The following is an 18660-nucleotide window of genomic DNA, read 5'->3' on the forward strand; positions in this document are numbered from 1 at the left end:
TGCTCCATAGCATAGGACAGAGAGCACACAGGCTATTGTTGCTTGTCGCAGTAGGGGTGCTTTGACCCCTCGTACAGTGTTGGCCAGGGCTTGGATGCCTCCTGCTGCCTGTTTGGCCTTGCCTGCTAGTGTGCGGGCATGTGCTTTGAAGTTCAGTTTTCGGTCAAACCAGACTCCTAGCCAGCGTGTGGCCCCGTTGTCACGGCGCTCTACTAGGATGATGGAACGTCCAACTCATGGGTTCTACCTAGGTAGCTATCGACGAGAATAATCAACATGAGGAAGGAAGAAAGGAGGTAACGCCATATTTATCAACAAAGCAATAAAGCAAACAACCACACCTCACGTGATAATCAACCAACGTGACCAGGCCGTCACATTACCCCCCGGCTTCAATAGGCATTGTCCTCAATGTCATGGTCAACCCACAGGTAAGAAAACATGAGAAGGCAACAATACATGAGACACTTGAAAAAGAAAAACACATGAACATGTCCAAACATCTCCAAAAATCAATCATCGAGATCATTAAGGTCATCAAGACGGTTTGCCTCTAACCTTGCAATCATCTGCTGGTTCCATATTTTATTGGATTCCTTGTGTGCCTTCATGGAACAATCCTTCACCCAATGATCAGAGGAGCCACATCTCACACAGGATCCTTGTTGTCGTCGTCTGTTCCTTTCATCTAGGGAGGTGGACGCTGCTGACAGGGAGTTGATATTGATGACGCTGAGGTCCATAGGATCAGACTTGGTGTGAGAGCCAGATTGGTGTGATTGAGAGTGGGAAACATTGGTGGAATTTGAGCTGAAAGAATGACTTCCCAATTGTTGAACCACACGAAGGAAATCAGTGTATGATTTTGGAAGATTCAACTGCTGGTTGAGACGTCCTCGGAGAGTAGGATTGAGGCCTTTCCTGAACGCTGAAATCTTGGTGACATCAGGCCAATCTTTGCCCTTTGCCTCATAAAGAATCCTCTCAAACTTGGCGATGTAGGCTGCCACAGATTCACCACTATCCTGCTTTAGGACTAGTAGATAATCTTCAGCTTCTTGAACCTTGTTGGGGTTGTCATAAACCAGAGATAGTTGATCAAGGATGGTGTTGTAATCCCAGGTGTTGGTGTCTTCTGCATAAGATAACTGGGGAAGAACTAGAGCTTGGACTTTGCTTTCCAGATTCAGATAGACATAGTAGAACTGAGCCACTGCATCACCAATAGCTGGAGCATCAATCCTAAGCTTAGCCTTCATCGAAGCAAGCCAGGTATCAAACTTCAAAGATTGGCCATTGAATTTCTCGGGATCAGGGAGGCATGGCTTTGGTCGTTGAAGTGGTTTGGGTTCATTTTTGACGGATTCGATTTCATTCTGGAGGGCGCGGATCGTAGAAGAAAATTCGTTTCGGAGTTCTTGAAAGGGGTCCATGATCTTTAAGAAAGGGATCGTGAGCTTGAATCTTGAAAAACTTAAGTCTTGAGAACTTGAAGGGGTGCCAGCATAGTCGCAACCACTGGACTTCTTGAAAGTTGAACTTGAATATGCCAACAACAGAAGTTTCAGTCCTGTGCTCTAGAAACTTAACTGAAGCAGCGCTTGACTTGACTTGAGGATGAACTTGAGGATGGAAACTTGAATGGAGACACTGTTATAGCCTGGCCAGCTCCCGAACTGCGGCACCAGCGAATCCCTTGAAGGGAGAAGCCTTTGGTATTTCTCTCCCTAAGGTATAAAAGGAGGATGTTGATTATTATGTCACGGCGCTCTACTAGGATAATGGAACGTCCAACTCATGGGTTCTACCTAGGTAGCTATCGACGAGAATAATCAACATGAGGAAGGAAGAAAGGAGGTAACGCCATATTTATCAACAAAGCAATAAAGCAAACAACCACACCTCACGTGATAATCAACCAACGTGACCAGGCCGTCACACCCGTGGAGTGGGGGAGGTGTGATCTCCACTGTGTCTTCTGGGGTGCGGATTGTGCAGGTGGGATTATTGCCCTTCCGATCTTTGGCATAGTGTTGGAGTTCTGTTTTGGCTAAATCGAAAGTGAGTCCCTCTCTGTGGCCCCATGATATCAGATCCATCACAGTGTCTTGCAATTTGGCCGTATTTTCTTCAAGGGATTTGCTAACAACCAGTTGGCAGATGTCATCTGCATATCCAAATCGACCTCTGCGGGCTATTGCTGGCCCTATCTTGAAAATGGGTTCAATGTACAGCATGAAGAGGATTGGCGACACTGGAGAGCCCTGTGGCAGGCCTGCTGGGACTGCAAAAGTTGGGCTCTGGTGTCCATCCAGCCGTAAAGCTGCTGTTCGGTCTTGGGTGAAGCTCGCTACCCAGCGGAGTACTGTAGGGGGCCATCCTTGACTGTGGAGCCGTTGGATTAGTCTGCCTCTTAGGACCGCGTCGAATGCGCCTTTGATATCCAAGGTTAACATAGAGGCAAGAAGGCCGCGGACCCATGCTTCCTCAATGTCATGCACCAATGCTGCTGCCAGGTCGGAAGCTGAACGGCAGGGGAGGGCCCCAAATTGTTGGGGGTGGAGGACCTTGTGTTTGATGGCTATCCAAGCTAATCTCCGGGCAATAAGGCGTTCTAGTCCTTTCCCCAAGGTAGAGAGGAGAGCAATTAGTCTGTATGAGCGTGGGCTACTGTAGTCCTTCTTCCCTGGCTTGGGGAGGGCTACCAATAGGGCCTGTCGGAAGGGAGTTGGGTGCCATCCAGTTGCAGCACAGTGTCTGTAGAGTGCTGAGATGTGTGGGCCAAGGGCCGGCCAGGCTTTCTTTAGGACAGCATTTGATATTTCATCCTGTCCAGGTGTGCTGCTTTTGGCTCGGAAAATAGCTTGGTGAACTTCCTCCGTTGTGATGTCTGGGAAGGGGAGAGTTGCCCCTGGATTGTTGCAGTTGACAGGGACATCTTCTGTACAGGCAGCCTTCTGGAGGAGAGTTTTTACCAGGAGCTCTGCTTTGGCATCAGCAGTGGTGTGAGTTCTGTGACCATCTTTGAGTGGAGGGGTTGGGAAGGTCCCTTCTGTCCTGTTCCATTTGATTGCTTTGAAAATGTCCTTGCTGTCAGAGAAGTTATCCAGTTGTGTACGCCAGTAGTGCCGTTTTGCTTGGCGAACCGTGCAGCGGAAATTTCGTTGTGCTGTTCCTACTTCAGTTGGGGGGCTATCTGGATCTTGTGAGACTCTTCGGAGTGCCAAGACTGCCTCCTGGCAGTCCTCATTCCACCATCTATGGCCTGATGGATGAGCGTGGGCTCTCTTTGTGGACACTTCCAGGGCATTCTTGATTGTTTGTATGATTGCAGAAGTGTGCTGGTCCAGAGCTTCAGGTGTGAGGTCCGGCTGTGTTGGTGGAGGTTCACCCAATGCTGCTGCTTCTTTGTGTATGGCTGAAAGGAATGCATCTTCTTGCATGGTGGCCATTCGGAGGGGTGGCACTGGCTTTTTGTTGTTGACAGGGTGCCAGTGAATTGATGTGCTTATTGCTATGTGATCTGTCAGGGTTGGGAATCCTGGTGCTGGTTCTGTATGTGTGCCTTGGCAAATGAGAGAGCTGTTGGCCCAAACTAGGTCAATGGTGCTGTTCCCTCGTGTGGGGGTGTTTGGTTGGAAGGTTAGGTGCAATCCTTGTTGGTCTGCCCACTGTAGAAATGGCTCTGCGCCAGGTGAGGTGAAGTTGGTATTGGTTCGCCATTGAGAGTGGTGCAGGTTGAAGTCTCCAGCCACAAGACAGGGTCCAACAGGTAGAGACTGGCTTGTGAGGTGCTTCAGTCCCTCTCCAGAGTCCACAGTCCATGGGGGAGCGTTATATAGGTTTAGCAGAGTCAACTGTTGGTCTCCTGAGCCTACCTGGACCACTGTCAGGTCCCGACTGGGCTGGGAGCCATGTGGCACTAGCTCTGCTTTGAGTTGTGGGTGTTTGTGGATATATGTGAGGGTGCGTGGCCTGTTTGACCAGTCTTCTATTGGTGTGAAGAGTTGGAAAGCAGGGTGATGTTTGGAAAGGCGTCGTTCTCGGAATTTCGAAATCCAAGGCTCTTGCATGAGAACAACATGGTAGTCTTGTTCAAAAGCGAGTTGGAGAGCAGCTTCTTGGGGGGATGGGCTCCGGGCCACATTGACCTGGAGGATCTGTGACGGCCTGGTCACGTTGGTTGATTATCACATGAGGTGTGGTTGTTTGCTTTATTGCTTTGTTGATAAATATGGCGTTACCTCCTTTCTTCCTTCCTCATGTTGATTATTCTCGTCGATAGCTACCTAGGTAGAACCCATGAGTTGGACGTTCCATCATCCTAGTAGAGCGCCGTGACATAATAATCAACATCCTCCTTTTATACCTTAGGGAGAGAAATACCAAAGGCTTCTCCCTTCAAGGGATTCGCTGGTGCCGCAGTTCGGGAGCTGGCCAGGCTATAACAGTGTCTCCATTCAAGTTTCCATCCTCAAGTTCATCCTCAAGTCAAGTCAAGCGCTGCTTCAGTTAAGTTTCTAGAGCTCAGGACTGAAACTTCTGTTGTTGGCATATTCAAGTTCAACTTTCAAGAAGTCCAGTGGTTGCGACTATGCTGGCACCCCTTCAAGTTCTCAAGACTTAAGTTTTTCAAGATTCAAGCTCACGATCCCTTTCTTAAAGATCATGGACCCCTTTCAAGAACTCCGAAACGAATTTTCTTCTACGATCCGCGCCCTCCAGAATGAAATCGAATCCGTCAAAAATGAACCCAAACCACTTCAACGACCAAAGCCATGCCTCCCTGATCCCGAGAAATTCAATGGCCAATCTTTGAAGTTTGATACCTGGCTTGCTTCGATGAAGGCTAAGCTTAGGATTGATGCTCCAGCTATTGGTGATGCAGTGGCTCAGTTCTACTATGTCTATCTGAATCTGGAAAGCAAAGTCCAAGCTCTAGTTCTTCCCCAGTTATCTTATGCAGAAGACACCAACACCTGGGATTACAACACCATCCTTGATCAACTATCTCTGGTTTATGACAACCCCAACAAGGTTCAAGAAGCTGAAGATTATCTACTAGTCCTAAAGCAGGATAGTGGTGAATCTGTGGCAGCCTACATCGCCAAGTTTGAGAGGATTCTTTATGAGGCAAAGGGCAAAGATTGGCCTGATGTCACCAAGATTTCAGCGTTCAGGAAAGGCCTCAATCCTACTCTCCGAGGACGTCTCAACCAGCAGTTGAATCTTCCAAAATCATACACTGATTTCCTTCGTGTGGTTCAACAATTGGGAAGTCATTCTTTCAGCTCAAATTCCACCAATGTTTCCCACTCTCAATCACACCAATCTGGCTCTCACACCAAGTCTGATCCTATGGACCTCAGCGTCATCAATATCAACTCCCTGTCAGCAGCGTCCACCTCCCTAGATGAAAGGAACAGACGACGACAACAAGGATCCTGTGTGAGATGTGGCTCCTCTGATCATTGGGTGAAGGATTGTTCCATGAAGGCACACAAGGAATCCAATAAAATATGGAACCAGCAGATGATTGCAAGATTAGAGGCAAACCGTCTTGATGACCTTAATGATCTCGATGATTGATTTTTGGAGATGTTTGGACATGTTCATGTGTTTTTCTTTTTCAAGTGTCTCATGTATTGTTGCCTTCTCATGTTTTCTTACCTGTGGGTTGACCATGACATTGAGGACAATGCCTATTGAAGCCGGGGGGTAATGTGACGGCCTGGTCACGTTGGTTGATTATCACGTGAGGTGTGGTTGTTTGCTTTATTGCTTTGTTGATAAATATGGCGTTACCTCCTTTCTTCCTTCCTCATGTTGATTATTCTCGTCGATAGCTACCTAGGTAGAACCCATGAGTTGGACGTTCCATTATCCTAGTAGAGCGCCGTGACAGGATCCGCAGTTGTGGGAGAGATTTGTCATATCTCATTGAGGTGACGTGGGTCTGGGAACTGCCTCTACAGCAGTGTTATTTTTGGATGGTGGAGTTTGTTGTTGATTGGATTCAATTCGTCGGATTGCTGCTACCTGTGTCTTGGGAACCCGGACCAAAATGCCTTGCTTGATACTGGGCCGTACAGGGCATTGTGCATGGTCAGCTGGAGCGGGTCTTAGGCAATTGGCACATTGTTGGGTGCTTTCTTTGTGGTCCTCTTCAGTGTGGTCTTTAGCTCCACATAGCCGGCATTTGGGTCGTCGGGTGCAGGACCGGGGGTTGTGATAGTCCCAGCAGCGGGTACACTGTTGGACCTTGGGGGTTATGATCTTGCGTCTAATGCGGAGGTTCTTGCCGAAAAAATGGATCCAAGGTGGGATCCTGGAGGCAGAAGTCTCTGGCACTGCCAGGATTATTGTTGCTGTGTTGTCTGTGTTGAGAGAGTGTTCTTGGCTCTTCCTGGACCAGTGTAGCTTTAGGGGCGTGATGCCTGTCTGCAGTTTAAATTCTTCCTTTGCTGCTTGCTCTGTTATAGTGACAATAGAGGAATCATAGCCAATGTATTGTTTGATGGCACCGGGAATGACAAAGATTGCCCATCTCTGTTCTAGCTCAGCATTAGAGCCTTGGATTACCTGTTGTATATCGTCCTTATTGTTGAGTAGGATCTCTGCACTTTGGGCATCTTTAGGCCCAATAGCGAGCCCTGTGGGAACATGTTGTATTTCCTTGATGGCATCAGTGGCTGCTGGATCTAGGCTACTGCGAAGCTTTTGTAGAGCCGCGTGCGGGCTGGCATGTCGGGCAGGGTGGTCTGTTGGGAGTCGAAGGAAAAGGCGAAGAGGTCTTGCTGGCTTAGGGGCTGAGACAACAAGTTTTTTTCCAGTAGTGTTGTTCAGTTTGGGCGTGGGGATAGCGTTTGCATACGTTTTGGGGGGGCTAGCTGGGGCTGGGTTGGCTGTGTGGCCTTGGTTATTTGCATTGGCACCAGGTTGGGTGAAGTAGTTGTGCGCAAAGGTTTGGAGGGCCTTGCCAAAAGAGGAGGCCCTGGGGAGGTTTTTCTGTTTCATAGAGGAGAGCTTCCTGTCCAGTAGGTTGAGGAACTCCAGTATCTCCTTGTCTTCCTCTTTTTCTTTTTTGGCCCGGGCTTGTAGGGCGATGCTGGCGTTTTTTTCCAGCTCAAAGTCAAGTTGTTTGTTTGGGCATTGTGGCTCCAGCATAGCTGATGGCATCTGGGTTGCCATTTCATAGTCCATGAACAGAGGTGTTGGGGGTGGAGGCGAGGCATTTGGCTCGCCTGTGCCTCCCTCCATCTGATTATCTGGCTTTTCGAGTTTTCGGTGTTCGCGGGCTTTCACTAGCGCGGCTAAGCCTTGTTCCCGGGGGCTATCCCCATAGCGGGGACCGCCTGAGGCGTGGCCTCTGGCCGAGTGCCTGGTGACAGGCGGCATTACTCGTCTGAGCTGTACAGTTCGGTAGTGTGATATGATATCAGTGAGGCATCAATCAAGCATCAGTTGACAACATGTATGCGCATGTCAATCATTTATATATGTATAGTGACCTCGCCACTCGGGCCGACCATTTATCCAACCGGTCCTTATTCATCTTTCATCAAAGATGAATAGCATCAGAACTGTCTCTAGAAAGACACAAGACAGAAAAATGAAGATGGAAAAAGTGATACTCACCTTTACTGTTTACCGGATAGGTCAACGGGACACTTGATTCCACAAAGGTGTAAATGAAATTAGCGGAAGGTACTCTCCTGTCCCTTTTCCTTGTTTAGTTCTGATATTTTTCTCGAAAGGTTACTTGGCCTAGCTATGGATTAATAAACTTGTTTTATATACTACTCATCGAGCCTTCGATGCTGTAAGACGATAGAGCGTCCTGTCCATCGAAGTCTCGAATGCATAATAATTGACTTTGGTGTCATGAAGTCTATATATTCTTTATACACAAGAAAGTGCAGCTTAGCCCTGCGCCTACCTCCTATACCACATTCGAGTGACTTTGGTCCTTTGAATCTTCTTTTGCAACTGGAAGATACCATATAGGAACGCCTCTGGAGTTGGGGGACATCCCGGGATGTAGATATCCACGGGAACGACACGGTCAACACCTCTAACAACACTGTAGCTATAATGATAGTATCCACCCCCATTCGCACAGCTCCCCATACTAATAACCCACTTCGGATCAGGCATCTGGTCATAGCACTGACGGAGAGCCGGCGCCATCTTATTAGTGACCGTGCCCGCCACAACCATGACGTCGGACTGGCGGGGAGAAGCACGGAAAATAATACCCAAGCGGTCCTGATCGTACCGAGGCATGGAGACTTGCATCATCTCGAGGGCACAGCAGGCAAGCCCAAAGCTAAGTGGCCACATTGAGCTCTGCCGAGCCCAATTCACGATCTGGTCGAATGTTGTCCTGTCCCCGATGAACCGATTAACAGGAGGTTTTGGTTACTTCGATCGGTAAAGAGGGGCCTACAAGACATGCTCCGCAAGGTGCATTGGCTTTGGATTTGCGGAGACTGCGGTTCCGGGGTTTGGGAAGCGTTTTTTATGGGATTCTCGGGCATCGGTGGCTTTGGACGTCGCATATAGCCGCCTGTGCAATCGGGTTTGAAGAGCAGAACTAGCTGCTAGTGACCTCTTGTGGAAGGTTGCGCATTGTACTAGGAAGCGACGCTCTTGACGAGAGAATGATAGTGAGTCAAAGTACTATGGAGGCGACAGTACAGAGTTACAGCTTACCAACCACCAGAGACATTCTGTTGAGCCTAAGGGTATCCGGCGCCACGAACGTGTTGAAACCTCGTGTTTATAGAAGTAAAAAACATTCTGCCTTTGGAATTGCCTCGAGAGGTATCGTTTTGTGTAATCCTGTGGGTTTTTCCCTACGAAGTGGGTTTTTCCCGACTATATCGGACCCATAACCAGGCGCCGCCTGTCTGGTCGCATTGGTCGTTCAACTAACCTCTTCAATTGATATAGAAAGCCGTTGCTTACTTCATTTCTTCCGATTGAGAACCACGTTTCTTCGTGATAGAATACTTAGGAGTCGGATTTAACGAATCCGGTCTCCCCGCCACCCGCTGAGGTTGAGAGAACCTCCGATGACCTCTCGGCACCAGCCCTTTCGAGTATCGACGCCATGGTGAAGCCTCGTTCAGATGCACGATTTGAATGCACCCAATGTGGACGTCTGTATTCTACATCCAGTCATTTGCAGCGACACAAGGCAACTCGTAGGGACCCATACTCAGCACCCACGCGAGGCTTCCAGAATTGACCAAGAGGGGTGGGTGCAGATTCTTCCGCGAGACAAGTGGCATGCACTTTCTGCAATCATAGATTCCTCAGAAGGTATACTGTTTTAATTTATATATACAAAACTTGCTTTTTCTGACAAAGTCCTTGAGTGATGTTCTCCTTCGCCATTCGCGAACCTGCAAGCAGAAAGCAACACAGTCAGTCCCGCCTGGACAAAAGCCCGGCAGGAAACGGAAAGCATGCGACCAATGCGCTCTTGGTCGGGTCGCGTGCGATGGAGATGCTCCCTGTGAGAGCTGCCTTTTCAAGGGACTTGACTGCTCGTACGGTCGTGTGCGGCGACAAATATCTTGCCAATCAAACGATCAATTAGGCCGTCAACAGACGTCTCATTCTCAGCGGATTCCAATATCCTTCCTTTTGAATTATACGGAGCCGAGTACAAAGTCGGCGCATGACTTCCACCGCATGTTGGGGGGTCATAGTGACAATGTGTCGGAATCTATGGACGTGGCTACTGGCTGTGATTCAATGGTATCATTTCAATTCACAGAGAGTTGGCTATCCATCTTTCATACTTTTATAGACGTTGAAGCTCTGGACATGTTATCTCACGATGCACATCTGTTATACGGGCTTGAAGATTCGGCAAAACTGGAGAGCACGATCGACCGACTTACAATCCATCTTGAGCAGCTTCAGGTGTCAGATCCTATGGAGGAGGCTGAACTACCAAAAAAAGAGCTTTTCTTGTCGAAGGCGAATATAATCAGGTTTGTGAACGCCTTTTTCGACAACTCAAACCACAGCAATTGCTTTGTCTACAAAGGTTCGTTTAATGTGAACACTGCGTCAACACAGCTCCTATTAGCAATTCTACTTCTTGGCGCAACTTGCATTTCACCAGAGGATGCTGCGACAGCCGAAAAATTCTCAGAAAGATTTGAGTATTCCGTGTTTGAAAGTCCAGAATTCCAACGGCTTCTGTACCAAGAGAATCATCCGACTCCTTCGCGAGAAAATATCCAGCTCGTGCAAGCAGCAATGCTCACAATTGTCTTGCGGCCATCTACAGGACAACTAGAGACGGAAAGACGTATTCGGATACAAAGAGTGCCTGCCTTGGTGTCTGCTGTGCGGTTGTTGAATCTCACCCAGGTACTAAACGACACCGTCCTCGATGGTGAGAAAGCCAATCTCGACGAATATATACGTAGAGAGACACTCGTAAGGTTAGTCATGACGTACCACTTTACCCCACAATCATCTAACGCAAGCGGCAGGATCATGGCGTGGGTATATCTTCTTGACGCCCACTGCGTTATCTTCTCCAATTCACCCCCACAATTCAAAATCGCCGAAGCAGATTTCGGTCTTCCCAGACATGATATGATATTCAAGACAACTGGTTTACCTGATCTAAATGAGCTCATATCAAATGCGGATCTTCAGGGCCCACCACTCTCACTTAGGTCGGTGGTTCAACGGTTAATGGATGGCAAGCCTGCTGGAATTGAAGAATTACTACCGCAAGTGGACTCACTTTTTGCGCTTTTTCTGGTCTTGAGTGGTAAGTAGGCATATCACCAAGTGATTCGCAACTGCATGCACTGAACAAGGAATTAGCATTACATTGCGTACTGTTTGATCTTCAAGCACTAGGGAGCTACGCCGATATTCCAGGTGTTTTCGAACCAATCGAGCGCGCTTTGGATACGTGGAAGTTGTTATGGGATTTATTCAATACACGCACTCAACAACAAGATTTGTCTCAGTCTGGATTTATGGCTCACGGCGTAGAGTTCTGGTGGTTGGCGAGGATGTTGGTCAAGCATCCACGCGGTCTTCGCTGGAGGGAGAGATTTCCGGCCAGTTCTGTGAATCATTTCCATCATATGGTCAAGGGGCTCAGAGCAGTCGATCCAAACTAGTAACTCTACTTTGCAAACACTTGCGTCCAACTGTTCCGCTCTATCTTTGGAAAGAAATTTCGAAACCAGTATACTCCTCGTCATACAAGCTTGCTGGGAAATATAGCAATTTTGACGGTCAATCGTCGACTGCAAACGCTTTCAAGTATCGGCAAATTGTCAAAATCAAGCAGAAAACAGAGCCCTAGCTGTGAATCTGGACTAGTATAGGCCGAGGTTCTACTATTCGAACAATTCATAAATGGAAGTCAACAATCTGACCTAACCTCACTTCTTCCTATCGCACATCGTCACTTTTAAATCTGTAAATTGGTTGATGCAGAGAACTAAAATACAGGCGGGCGACATGGCCATACTCATTATCGCATAAAGGAAGAAATCTATCTAGAACGTTCCGTATAGCTGCAAGAAGCGTAAGCATTCTGCTGAGTACGAACAGGCATATGCCTACGCCATTCCATAATCTGTTGTTCAACCTTATCACTCAACGGGTGGAGCTTGTTCAAGGGCTGCTGTAGAGAAGTCAAAAGCAAGCCAATTGCCTGTTGAAATACCCCCGCTACGCTCCGAGCCTGTTCGTAACTGAGGATGAAATCCCAATACTTGAGTCGGGCTCCGATCTTGCCGTCAACCTCACTCCCTTCCAAAGTCACATCGAATTCGGGATAGTCCAGCACGTCGGTTACTTCGAACTTCAGACTTCCTCCCAAGGTCGAGGTTGTAATTACGGAATAGTACTAGTAATGTCTTGGACTCGATTACATCGAGGCCATTCCCTTTCTAGCCAGCACGTGTCCTTTCTTAATCGGGATCATCTGGGGCGGCGAACAGTACCCGTGGAGCAGTTGGTAAACTCTACTCCCGATTATTTGTAGCATTGTCGGGCTAATCGCGACTCTACTGTGGGAGGAATATGGAGCATCCGCCCCATTTCTGTGTCTATCACTGTTCATTATTCCATCCACGAATGCCGTGTATGCCAGCACTTTCCTCCAAGGCTTTCTGGTAAGTGAGCCCAATCCAATCTCGCTGAAATCGCTGACTCATGAATCCCCATAACGTAACCGACCACCGAGCTGGCCGGACCACCGAGCTGGCCAGCTGGCCGCCGCCTACCGCCGAATCGTACTATATAGTATACACTGATTTTGAAGCCTTTCTCCCCAGAAAATTGATATATATTATCCATAAAAACAATAGACTATTTCTCAGGACATTTTAGCCGATTGTGGCCTATTTTACCACATGTGCTACAGGTTGGTGGCTTACGCCGCCTGGAAACTGGGTGGTATGCTTCCTTTACTATAGCCTCCTGTTCTTGCGCTTTTTGTAGTCCTTTAGCACCTGTCAGGCTCCCTCCAGCTTGTATAAAGGCCCTAGGAGCTGCTCTTCTCTGTTTTTGATGCCGGTTTTCCACGCGAAGCTGGTGGACTTCGTGCCGTAGTAGGATGGCATTTTGCATGGTCATCTCCGCCCCTCTCATGACCTTTCCCATTGCCTCCTGCATAGTTGATGGGGACACCTGATGACTTTGGAGGTGATTTATTCGCTTCTTTTGGGCCTCAAGCTGGTTTATATCCGCTGGAGTCTTTCCTGCACCAAAGGATTGATTGCTATGTGATGATGAAGGCGGCGTCGGTGTTTTATATGGTATATGAAGCTTTGAAAGGACTCGCTCAGGTGAAAATGGGACCAGGCCAGTTGCTGCAAAGCTGCTTCGAATGTTTGATGATGATAGAGCTTGGTAATGGACGGTAGGGTATATATAGAGGAATTCTGTTTTATCCACAACGTTGATTCCCTTCTGCATCTTTTTGGTGATTCTTTCGCCATATAAGCGTTTCAATGGCGAAAAGCAGCCAACATCCAATGGCTGAAGAAGATGAGATGAATGCGGAGGCATATATAAAGGAATAATATTCCTTTCTGTACAAAATCTGTCGAATTCTGCAGTGGCATGGCTGCTATGGCCATCCAAAATCAACATGCGATATCTCCCTAATGTACGGGAGGCTGTATGTGGCTCAAAGACATTTTGAAGCCACTCCAGGCCTAATCCATCGTTCGTCCAGCCATTCCTGCTGACACTGATCGTATAGTCCTTTGGAACAGCATGATACCATTGAGATTGATGGTTTTCTGCAGCCAGGATAATCTGGGGAGGCAAGGCCCATCCAGCTGCATTTACGGCAATAATGGCAGTTACCCATTCGCGATTCCCAGGCTGTATGGCTTTGGCATTACTTGCCCGAGTCTCTGAGCCACATATAACTTTGGCCGTGGATGTCATGCCCATCTGAAATCCAGTTTCATCCATATTGTAGATATCTTGCTCGAGAATGCCATATTTTTCAATAGCATTGTAGAAGCACTTATACCACCCCATAACAAGCTCTGGATCTTCACATTTGGCACGCTGATAGTCGTATTTTCGGCTATATTTGGAAGAGAGTTCCTTATGGCGTTGAATATACCGAGTCACCCAATGCTCACCAACATAGGCAGTCTGAGAGGATAGCCGTGCGGACAGTAACAACTGTGCCAAATAGCGTACAGTAGAGATTTGTAGTGGTAGGCCACGCTGGCCCATATCAATGATCCATGATGAAAGTGTCTTTTCTTCAGTAGGCGTCAATTTTCGGCCATTGGCAATAGATTCCTTGCGGCATGTGGTTCCATTGACTCGGGTCTTGAAGGTAGAGAGAGGTACATCATATGCCTTGGCTGCTGCATTTCTTGATGAAAAAAGGCCTTTTTTATAAGCTTCTAGAGCTAGTTTGATGCGCTCTTCTTTTGAATTATCGGCCATAATCGTGGTTGTGGATAAAATAGCAAAATACAAATGGTGGGTAGTTGCGGATGTGGCCAGCTGGCCAGCTCGGTGGTCCGGCCAGCTCGGTGGTCGGTTACGTTAGTTAGTTGTTCTGTCAGCTTTACTATTTGCCGGTATACTTCGAGGGCGTGAGGGAATTTTCCACCGGCAGCACTAGTCTGACCTTCCTACCTATAACCGTCGACATGATTGTAGGCAGTCTCGCATCAGGAGCCCTCATGCACGAAACCACCCGATTACGCTGGATTGTCATAATAGGGTGGATGTTTGCAACTATTTCAACAAGCCTGCTCTTTCTTTTGGAGGCCCACAACAAAGAGAAGGGCCGGGAGGAAAAAGCGCAACAGCATGGTGAAGACTTGATCAGGAAGTATCTGTTTGATCTTTGTGTTTATGATGATAATGGATTCAGTGTGGTCAACGGCAAAAAACTTATATCTTCTCTGATGCCAATTGAACCTTCTCAGCCATCATCTCAAATATCTCATGGGGGCCATGGGGACCATCCTGCAATACAAGCCACCAGCATCGACAGATCATTAAGCCTAGCCATTGCCAATCCCGATACAGGTCCAAGCCTCTGTATGTGCTTGATGTGAAAATAGCCGTGTTTAACCCCTATAATTTAAATTCAAAGCCAGCCTTGGCTACGCAGCAATAGCTGAATTTCAAATCCGCCTTAGAGACGCAGATACTCAAATCAGCCCGGGATCTGCAGTTGACTGCTTACATAGCCATGAGGCTCCCTCAGTGTGGGGGCTATTTCGGTCGATATTGCAGGCATTGAATCAGCATCAACTCCAGTCAGTAACAGCCATTGTCGCTCTGAATTTGCGGTGAGCTTCGAATGCTGCTAAGTTCTCACCATGGAAACTAATGCATCTTTCTTGGGCCGTCAGCCATTCGACTGCGAATATACCGGATGGTCATCCCCCAGTTGGACCTTCCCAACAATCTAAACCCACAACCAAGTTATTTTACAATTCAGCCATACAGAGGGGCATATAATTTAATGCCCACCTGTCGAGTCATTTATACTGAAGCCTCATATATGCTTTATTCAGGGAACCATTTGTTCATTCGATATCGAGATCATGGGAACCTCACAGCTCTGCGAAACCTCCTTCCAAGCTCAGTGGCATCCATCCGTCGCTTGACGATTCACTGCAATGTCAGCTCCTGTGTACAAGGAAATCTATGCTGTAAAGGGCATAGGAGCGCGATCATGCATGATTGCACTAAAAAGCATGACCAGCCTCTTAGGTCATCATCCCCTGGGTATCAGACCCTACTATCTGAGCGGCTTTGTGTGGTCAGCTACCTCAATATGCACATCCTACCATCCAAATTACACCTGTCTTTTGGTTTGTGATGTTGAAGACTTCGAGACAGCAAAGGCAATCATGGAGCCCCTGCTGGATTGGAGGCTTCCTACTGTTGCTAGCTGCAACATTCGTCTAGGTCAAGACTGCAACCTTGTCCTATATGACCTGGCTTGCAAAGCAGCAGCCCAAGCAATGCGACAACCTATGGAAGATCAATCCTCTCAAAAGCCATTCCGATTTTTGGATTTGCCACTAGAGCTTCAATATCAAATCCTTGAATATACAGATTTGGTTGCTCCGCGTCGTGAGATCACTTGGAATCCAAAGGATGGATTCTATCTACATTATGGTCGGTTATTCTGTGAAGACAATAACTGCCCGCCTGAAATCCACTCCAGCTGTCAGCTTCGAAACTGTCATCAGGTTTTGGACAATGGATGTTTTTGTCGCCGCTATCATGCAGCGTTTTTCCCGATTTGCAATTGTTGGTGTACATCAATGCCACTATTTCTCGTCTCACGCTCCTTCCGCGCTCATGCCCAGCATGTCTTCTTTCCTAAAAATCGCTTTGTGGTCATGCCTTGTGGTGGAGTGTATTTTGAGGCCCCCTAATCAACACCACATCAGTTTGAGGCTTCCATCTTTCTGAGGAATATTGTCCCCTCCAGGATGCTGCACCTTCTAAAATTCCTTGAAGCTGTCATTCCGCCTGCAGATCCAGACTACATGTCCTCAGAATCTTCTGCCTATACAGACTGGGATAAAGCGGTTGCTTATCTGCAGGAAACACTTTGTCCAGGGTGGTTGACCTCGCGCATCTACTTTCATGACTTCCGGTGCTTGCATGAGGCAAGCCCCTATAGAAAATCTGTGATTTCAAGAGAGCAAGGAATACAGACAATCATCGCCATGTATGAGCGAATACTGGTTCCATTATCTCGATTGCAAGGTCTCTTGAACTGGTGCTTCGTCCATGCTGCATGGCCCTGGGCTTGGACTCCAGATGGAAGTCAGATGATGCTGGACCACTTTGAAACTACTGAAAGAGATAAGCTTCAGATTGAGGAGAGACTAGAGAAGCAGGTTATGGGGGGCAGCTATGATAGTGAATTTGCGCGGAACAATAAGCCTGAGGCAAGTCAATGGCTCAAATTTTTTGATGGTTATGCCGACCAGATTCGGTTCAACGGCATATTCTGATAAACGAGAATTCCACTATATCATGGCGATAGGCCTGTTTCTGCGTATAAGCAAACTAGTAAATTAGACCAAAGACAGCACATGATGTGGGCTCGTAAGGGATAAATGATAAACAGGGATCTCTTATCCTTCAGTATTGCAATTGCTGATGTATCCAACTGACGACCCATCTTTGGACTCAATAGGGTCAATTCCCCTTCATGAGCGATCTAAACCAACAAACAGCCAATCATGCTGGTCATATGGTGAGCCATGCTTAATGAATTCACATTTCCCTGTGTCTTGCTGCACTGGAGTCGAGGGAAAAATCGTCCTGGGTATGATGGCCGATTTGCGAACAGGCAAGTCAAAAGGTGGATCAAGCTTTTGTGCTGGGTAGACCTCGGCAGGCCCATACCCACCCATGGGTACCTGGAGTCGGCCCTCGTCAACCATGGTCATATGATACGTGCGTACGGAGGGGAGAGAGCAAGGCCAAAATGTCAAGGCAGGAAAAGAGTGCATGAATACAGAACACATTCCAAGAGCCCTGAGGAGCATCCACTATTGTCACTTTCGAGCCATTCCGCCTTGAATGCGACTCTCTGCCACCACACGATTCTGAGCACCCCCGGTGTGCGGACTTCCATTTTTGGATATTGCATCGCACCCCTGATATCAACATTGCACCCCTATCACCCACACCAGTCCCACTTCTTGGATCCAGAGAAAGATTGGAGTTTAGGGCTCTTTTAACTATTGACCGTGCGGATCTATGTGGCTTAACTTTGGTCAATAGTTCAGTGGGTACATCCCGGGTGAGTTAGAGGGTGATGTCGCTTTTTGGTCGCGCGACTGTGGCTGAGCCTGGGGGAGTGCACTATAGAGAGTGTGAGCCATCACGCTGATGCCGATCCTGTTGCAACTCTGAGCTGATGTACGTGTAGATAGTCTGACTTGTAACTTATCCTGTTTGTCAATTCTTGTTATTTATACTGTCCTGCCTCTACTCCTGACCCTGTCCCGTGACAATTCTTCGGGGTGTCAAATAACTATATATGCAATTGATGTTGTATTACCCGTAATTACAGGAATGGATAGGAATAGCCTCATGTGGGCAACCCTTCTCCCGGTTCAGATTTAATTCGACTTTGGCAGGTAAACACTCATCTCAAACCCATTGGTGAAAGGCAGAGTCATGTTCTGAAATCCATTCTCAGGGGCTCGCAAGTATGCCAACAAATCCGCATAGCCTTTGGCACCAGATATTGTGTTATCAGTCAGTACAACTGCGCCGTGCCGAAGATGTGGTAGGACAGTCTTTAGTGTCGGAAGAGCAAGAGCTGACCAGACTATATTTTCGCTTAGTGTAAGGAGGTAATTGGGTAATGGCACTGAAACTCACTGTCGAGAAGGACAATATCGATTTGTGGCAGTCCATATTTCAGAGTCTCGAGCAAATCACCCTCCCTCAGGTCAATCTCTTGCTCAACCACCGCACCACACTGGGCCCAGTACTTGTGTGCAATTTCCGCCTTTTGCTGCTCTTTTTCTGTTGCAATCACAGTTCCGGGCTTGCCGGTAGCAGCTTTCGTTTTCGCAATAGCAAGAGCCAGATAGATAGTGCTGACTCCGAAACTGGTTCCTGCCTCAACAATATTGGTGGCCCCCATAGCGTTGATTAACTGGTAGATGAATTGGCATTTATCTTCATCCAGGGCAATGAACTTGTCCAGCATGAGTTGATCAAATTCATCTTTCGGGTTACCGCTTTGGCGTTTGTCTTCCAGATCACCCAGAATATCCGACGAAAAAACCTTGCCCTTTTTGGAAATAGTAGCTTCCTGTTCCAATGACTTCCGATGAAGTTCAGACAGTAGCTGAAGAATATGCTGTGGAGCATCGACGGGTGAAGGAGCTGACATAGTTGTCTGTTTCAAAAATCTGACTTTGAAGAAATCGTAATTTTGATTTGCGGAGACTTTGGTGCAGAAAGAGAAGACCAGTAAGCAGGGAAAATCAATGATAAGAAAGTTTTAGTGAGTTCTATTTAAGCAGGTAGATTTCTGACCCCGCGCCCTTCTGATGGTGGTATTGTGTTGGGGGATATGTTGGAACCCAGGGTGTAGTGGACATATGGCTCAACCAATGGAATCGC

At 47.6% G+C, this 18660-nt stretch overlaps 5 protein-coding genes across 5 annotated transcripts; 1 reads left to right on the forward strand and 4 right to left on the reverse strand.

The window, feature by feature from the left end:
* Positions 1-512: 512 nt before the first annotated feature.
* ACHE_30796A (uncharacterized protein) lies at positions 513-1433 on the reverse strand (the record flags this gene model as incomplete). The annotated part of the gene is made up of 1 exon (XM_043277454.1): positions 513-1433. The coding sequence occupies one exon, from the start codon at positions 1431-1433 to the stop codon at positions 513-515; it is 921 nt and encodes a 306-aa protein (XP_043135331.1).
* A 6502-nt stretch (positions 1434-7935) lies between these two features.
* ACHE_30797A (NuoB/complex I 20 kDa subunit family protein) lies at positions 7936-8472 on the reverse strand (the record flags this gene model as incomplete). Its single annotated transcript, XM_043277455.1, has 2 exons — positions 7936-8386; positions 8450-8472. 2 exons carry the CDS (start codon positions 8470-8472, stop codon positions 7936-7938), a joined length of 474 nt encoding a protein of 157 aa, XP_043135332.1.
* Positions 8473-9837: 1365 nt separating this feature from the next.
* ACHE_30798S (uncharacterized protein) lies at positions 9838-10812 on the forward strand (the record flags this gene model as incomplete). The annotated part of the gene is made up of 2 exons (XM_043277456.1): positions 9838-10466; positions 10518-10812. 2 exons carry the CDS (start codon positions 9838-9840, stop codon positions 10810-10812), a joined length of 924 nt encoding a protein of 307 aa, XP_043135333.1.
* Positions 10813-12366: 1554 nt separating this feature from the next.
* On the reverse strand, positions 12367-13974 carry ACHE_30799A (uncharacterized protein; the record flags this gene model as incomplete). The annotated part of the gene is made up of 1 exon (XM_043277457.1): positions 12367-13974. The coding sequence occupies one exon, from the start codon at positions 13972-13974 to the stop codon at positions 12367-12369; it is 1608 nt and encodes a 535-aa protein (XP_043135334.1).
* Positions 13975-17642: 3668 nt separating this feature from the next.
* ACHE_30800A (O-methyltransferase) lies at positions 17643-18427 on the reverse strand (the record flags this gene model as incomplete). Its single annotated transcript, XM_043277458.1, has 2 exons — positions 17643-17854; positions 17908-18427. 2 exons carry the CDS (start codon positions 18425-18427, stop codon positions 17643-17645), a joined length of 732 nt encoding a protein of 243 aa, XP_043135335.1.
* Between the last annotated feature and the right edge of the window lie 233 nt (positions 18428-18660).

This window comes from Aspergillus chevalieri, chromosome 3, assembly GCF_016861735.1.
Source record: "Aspergillus chevalieri M1 DNA, chromosome 3, nearly complete sequence".
Lineage (NCBI taxonomy): Eukaryota > Fungi > Ascomycota > Eurotiomycetes > Eurotiales > Aspergillaceae > Aspergillus > Aspergillus chevalieri.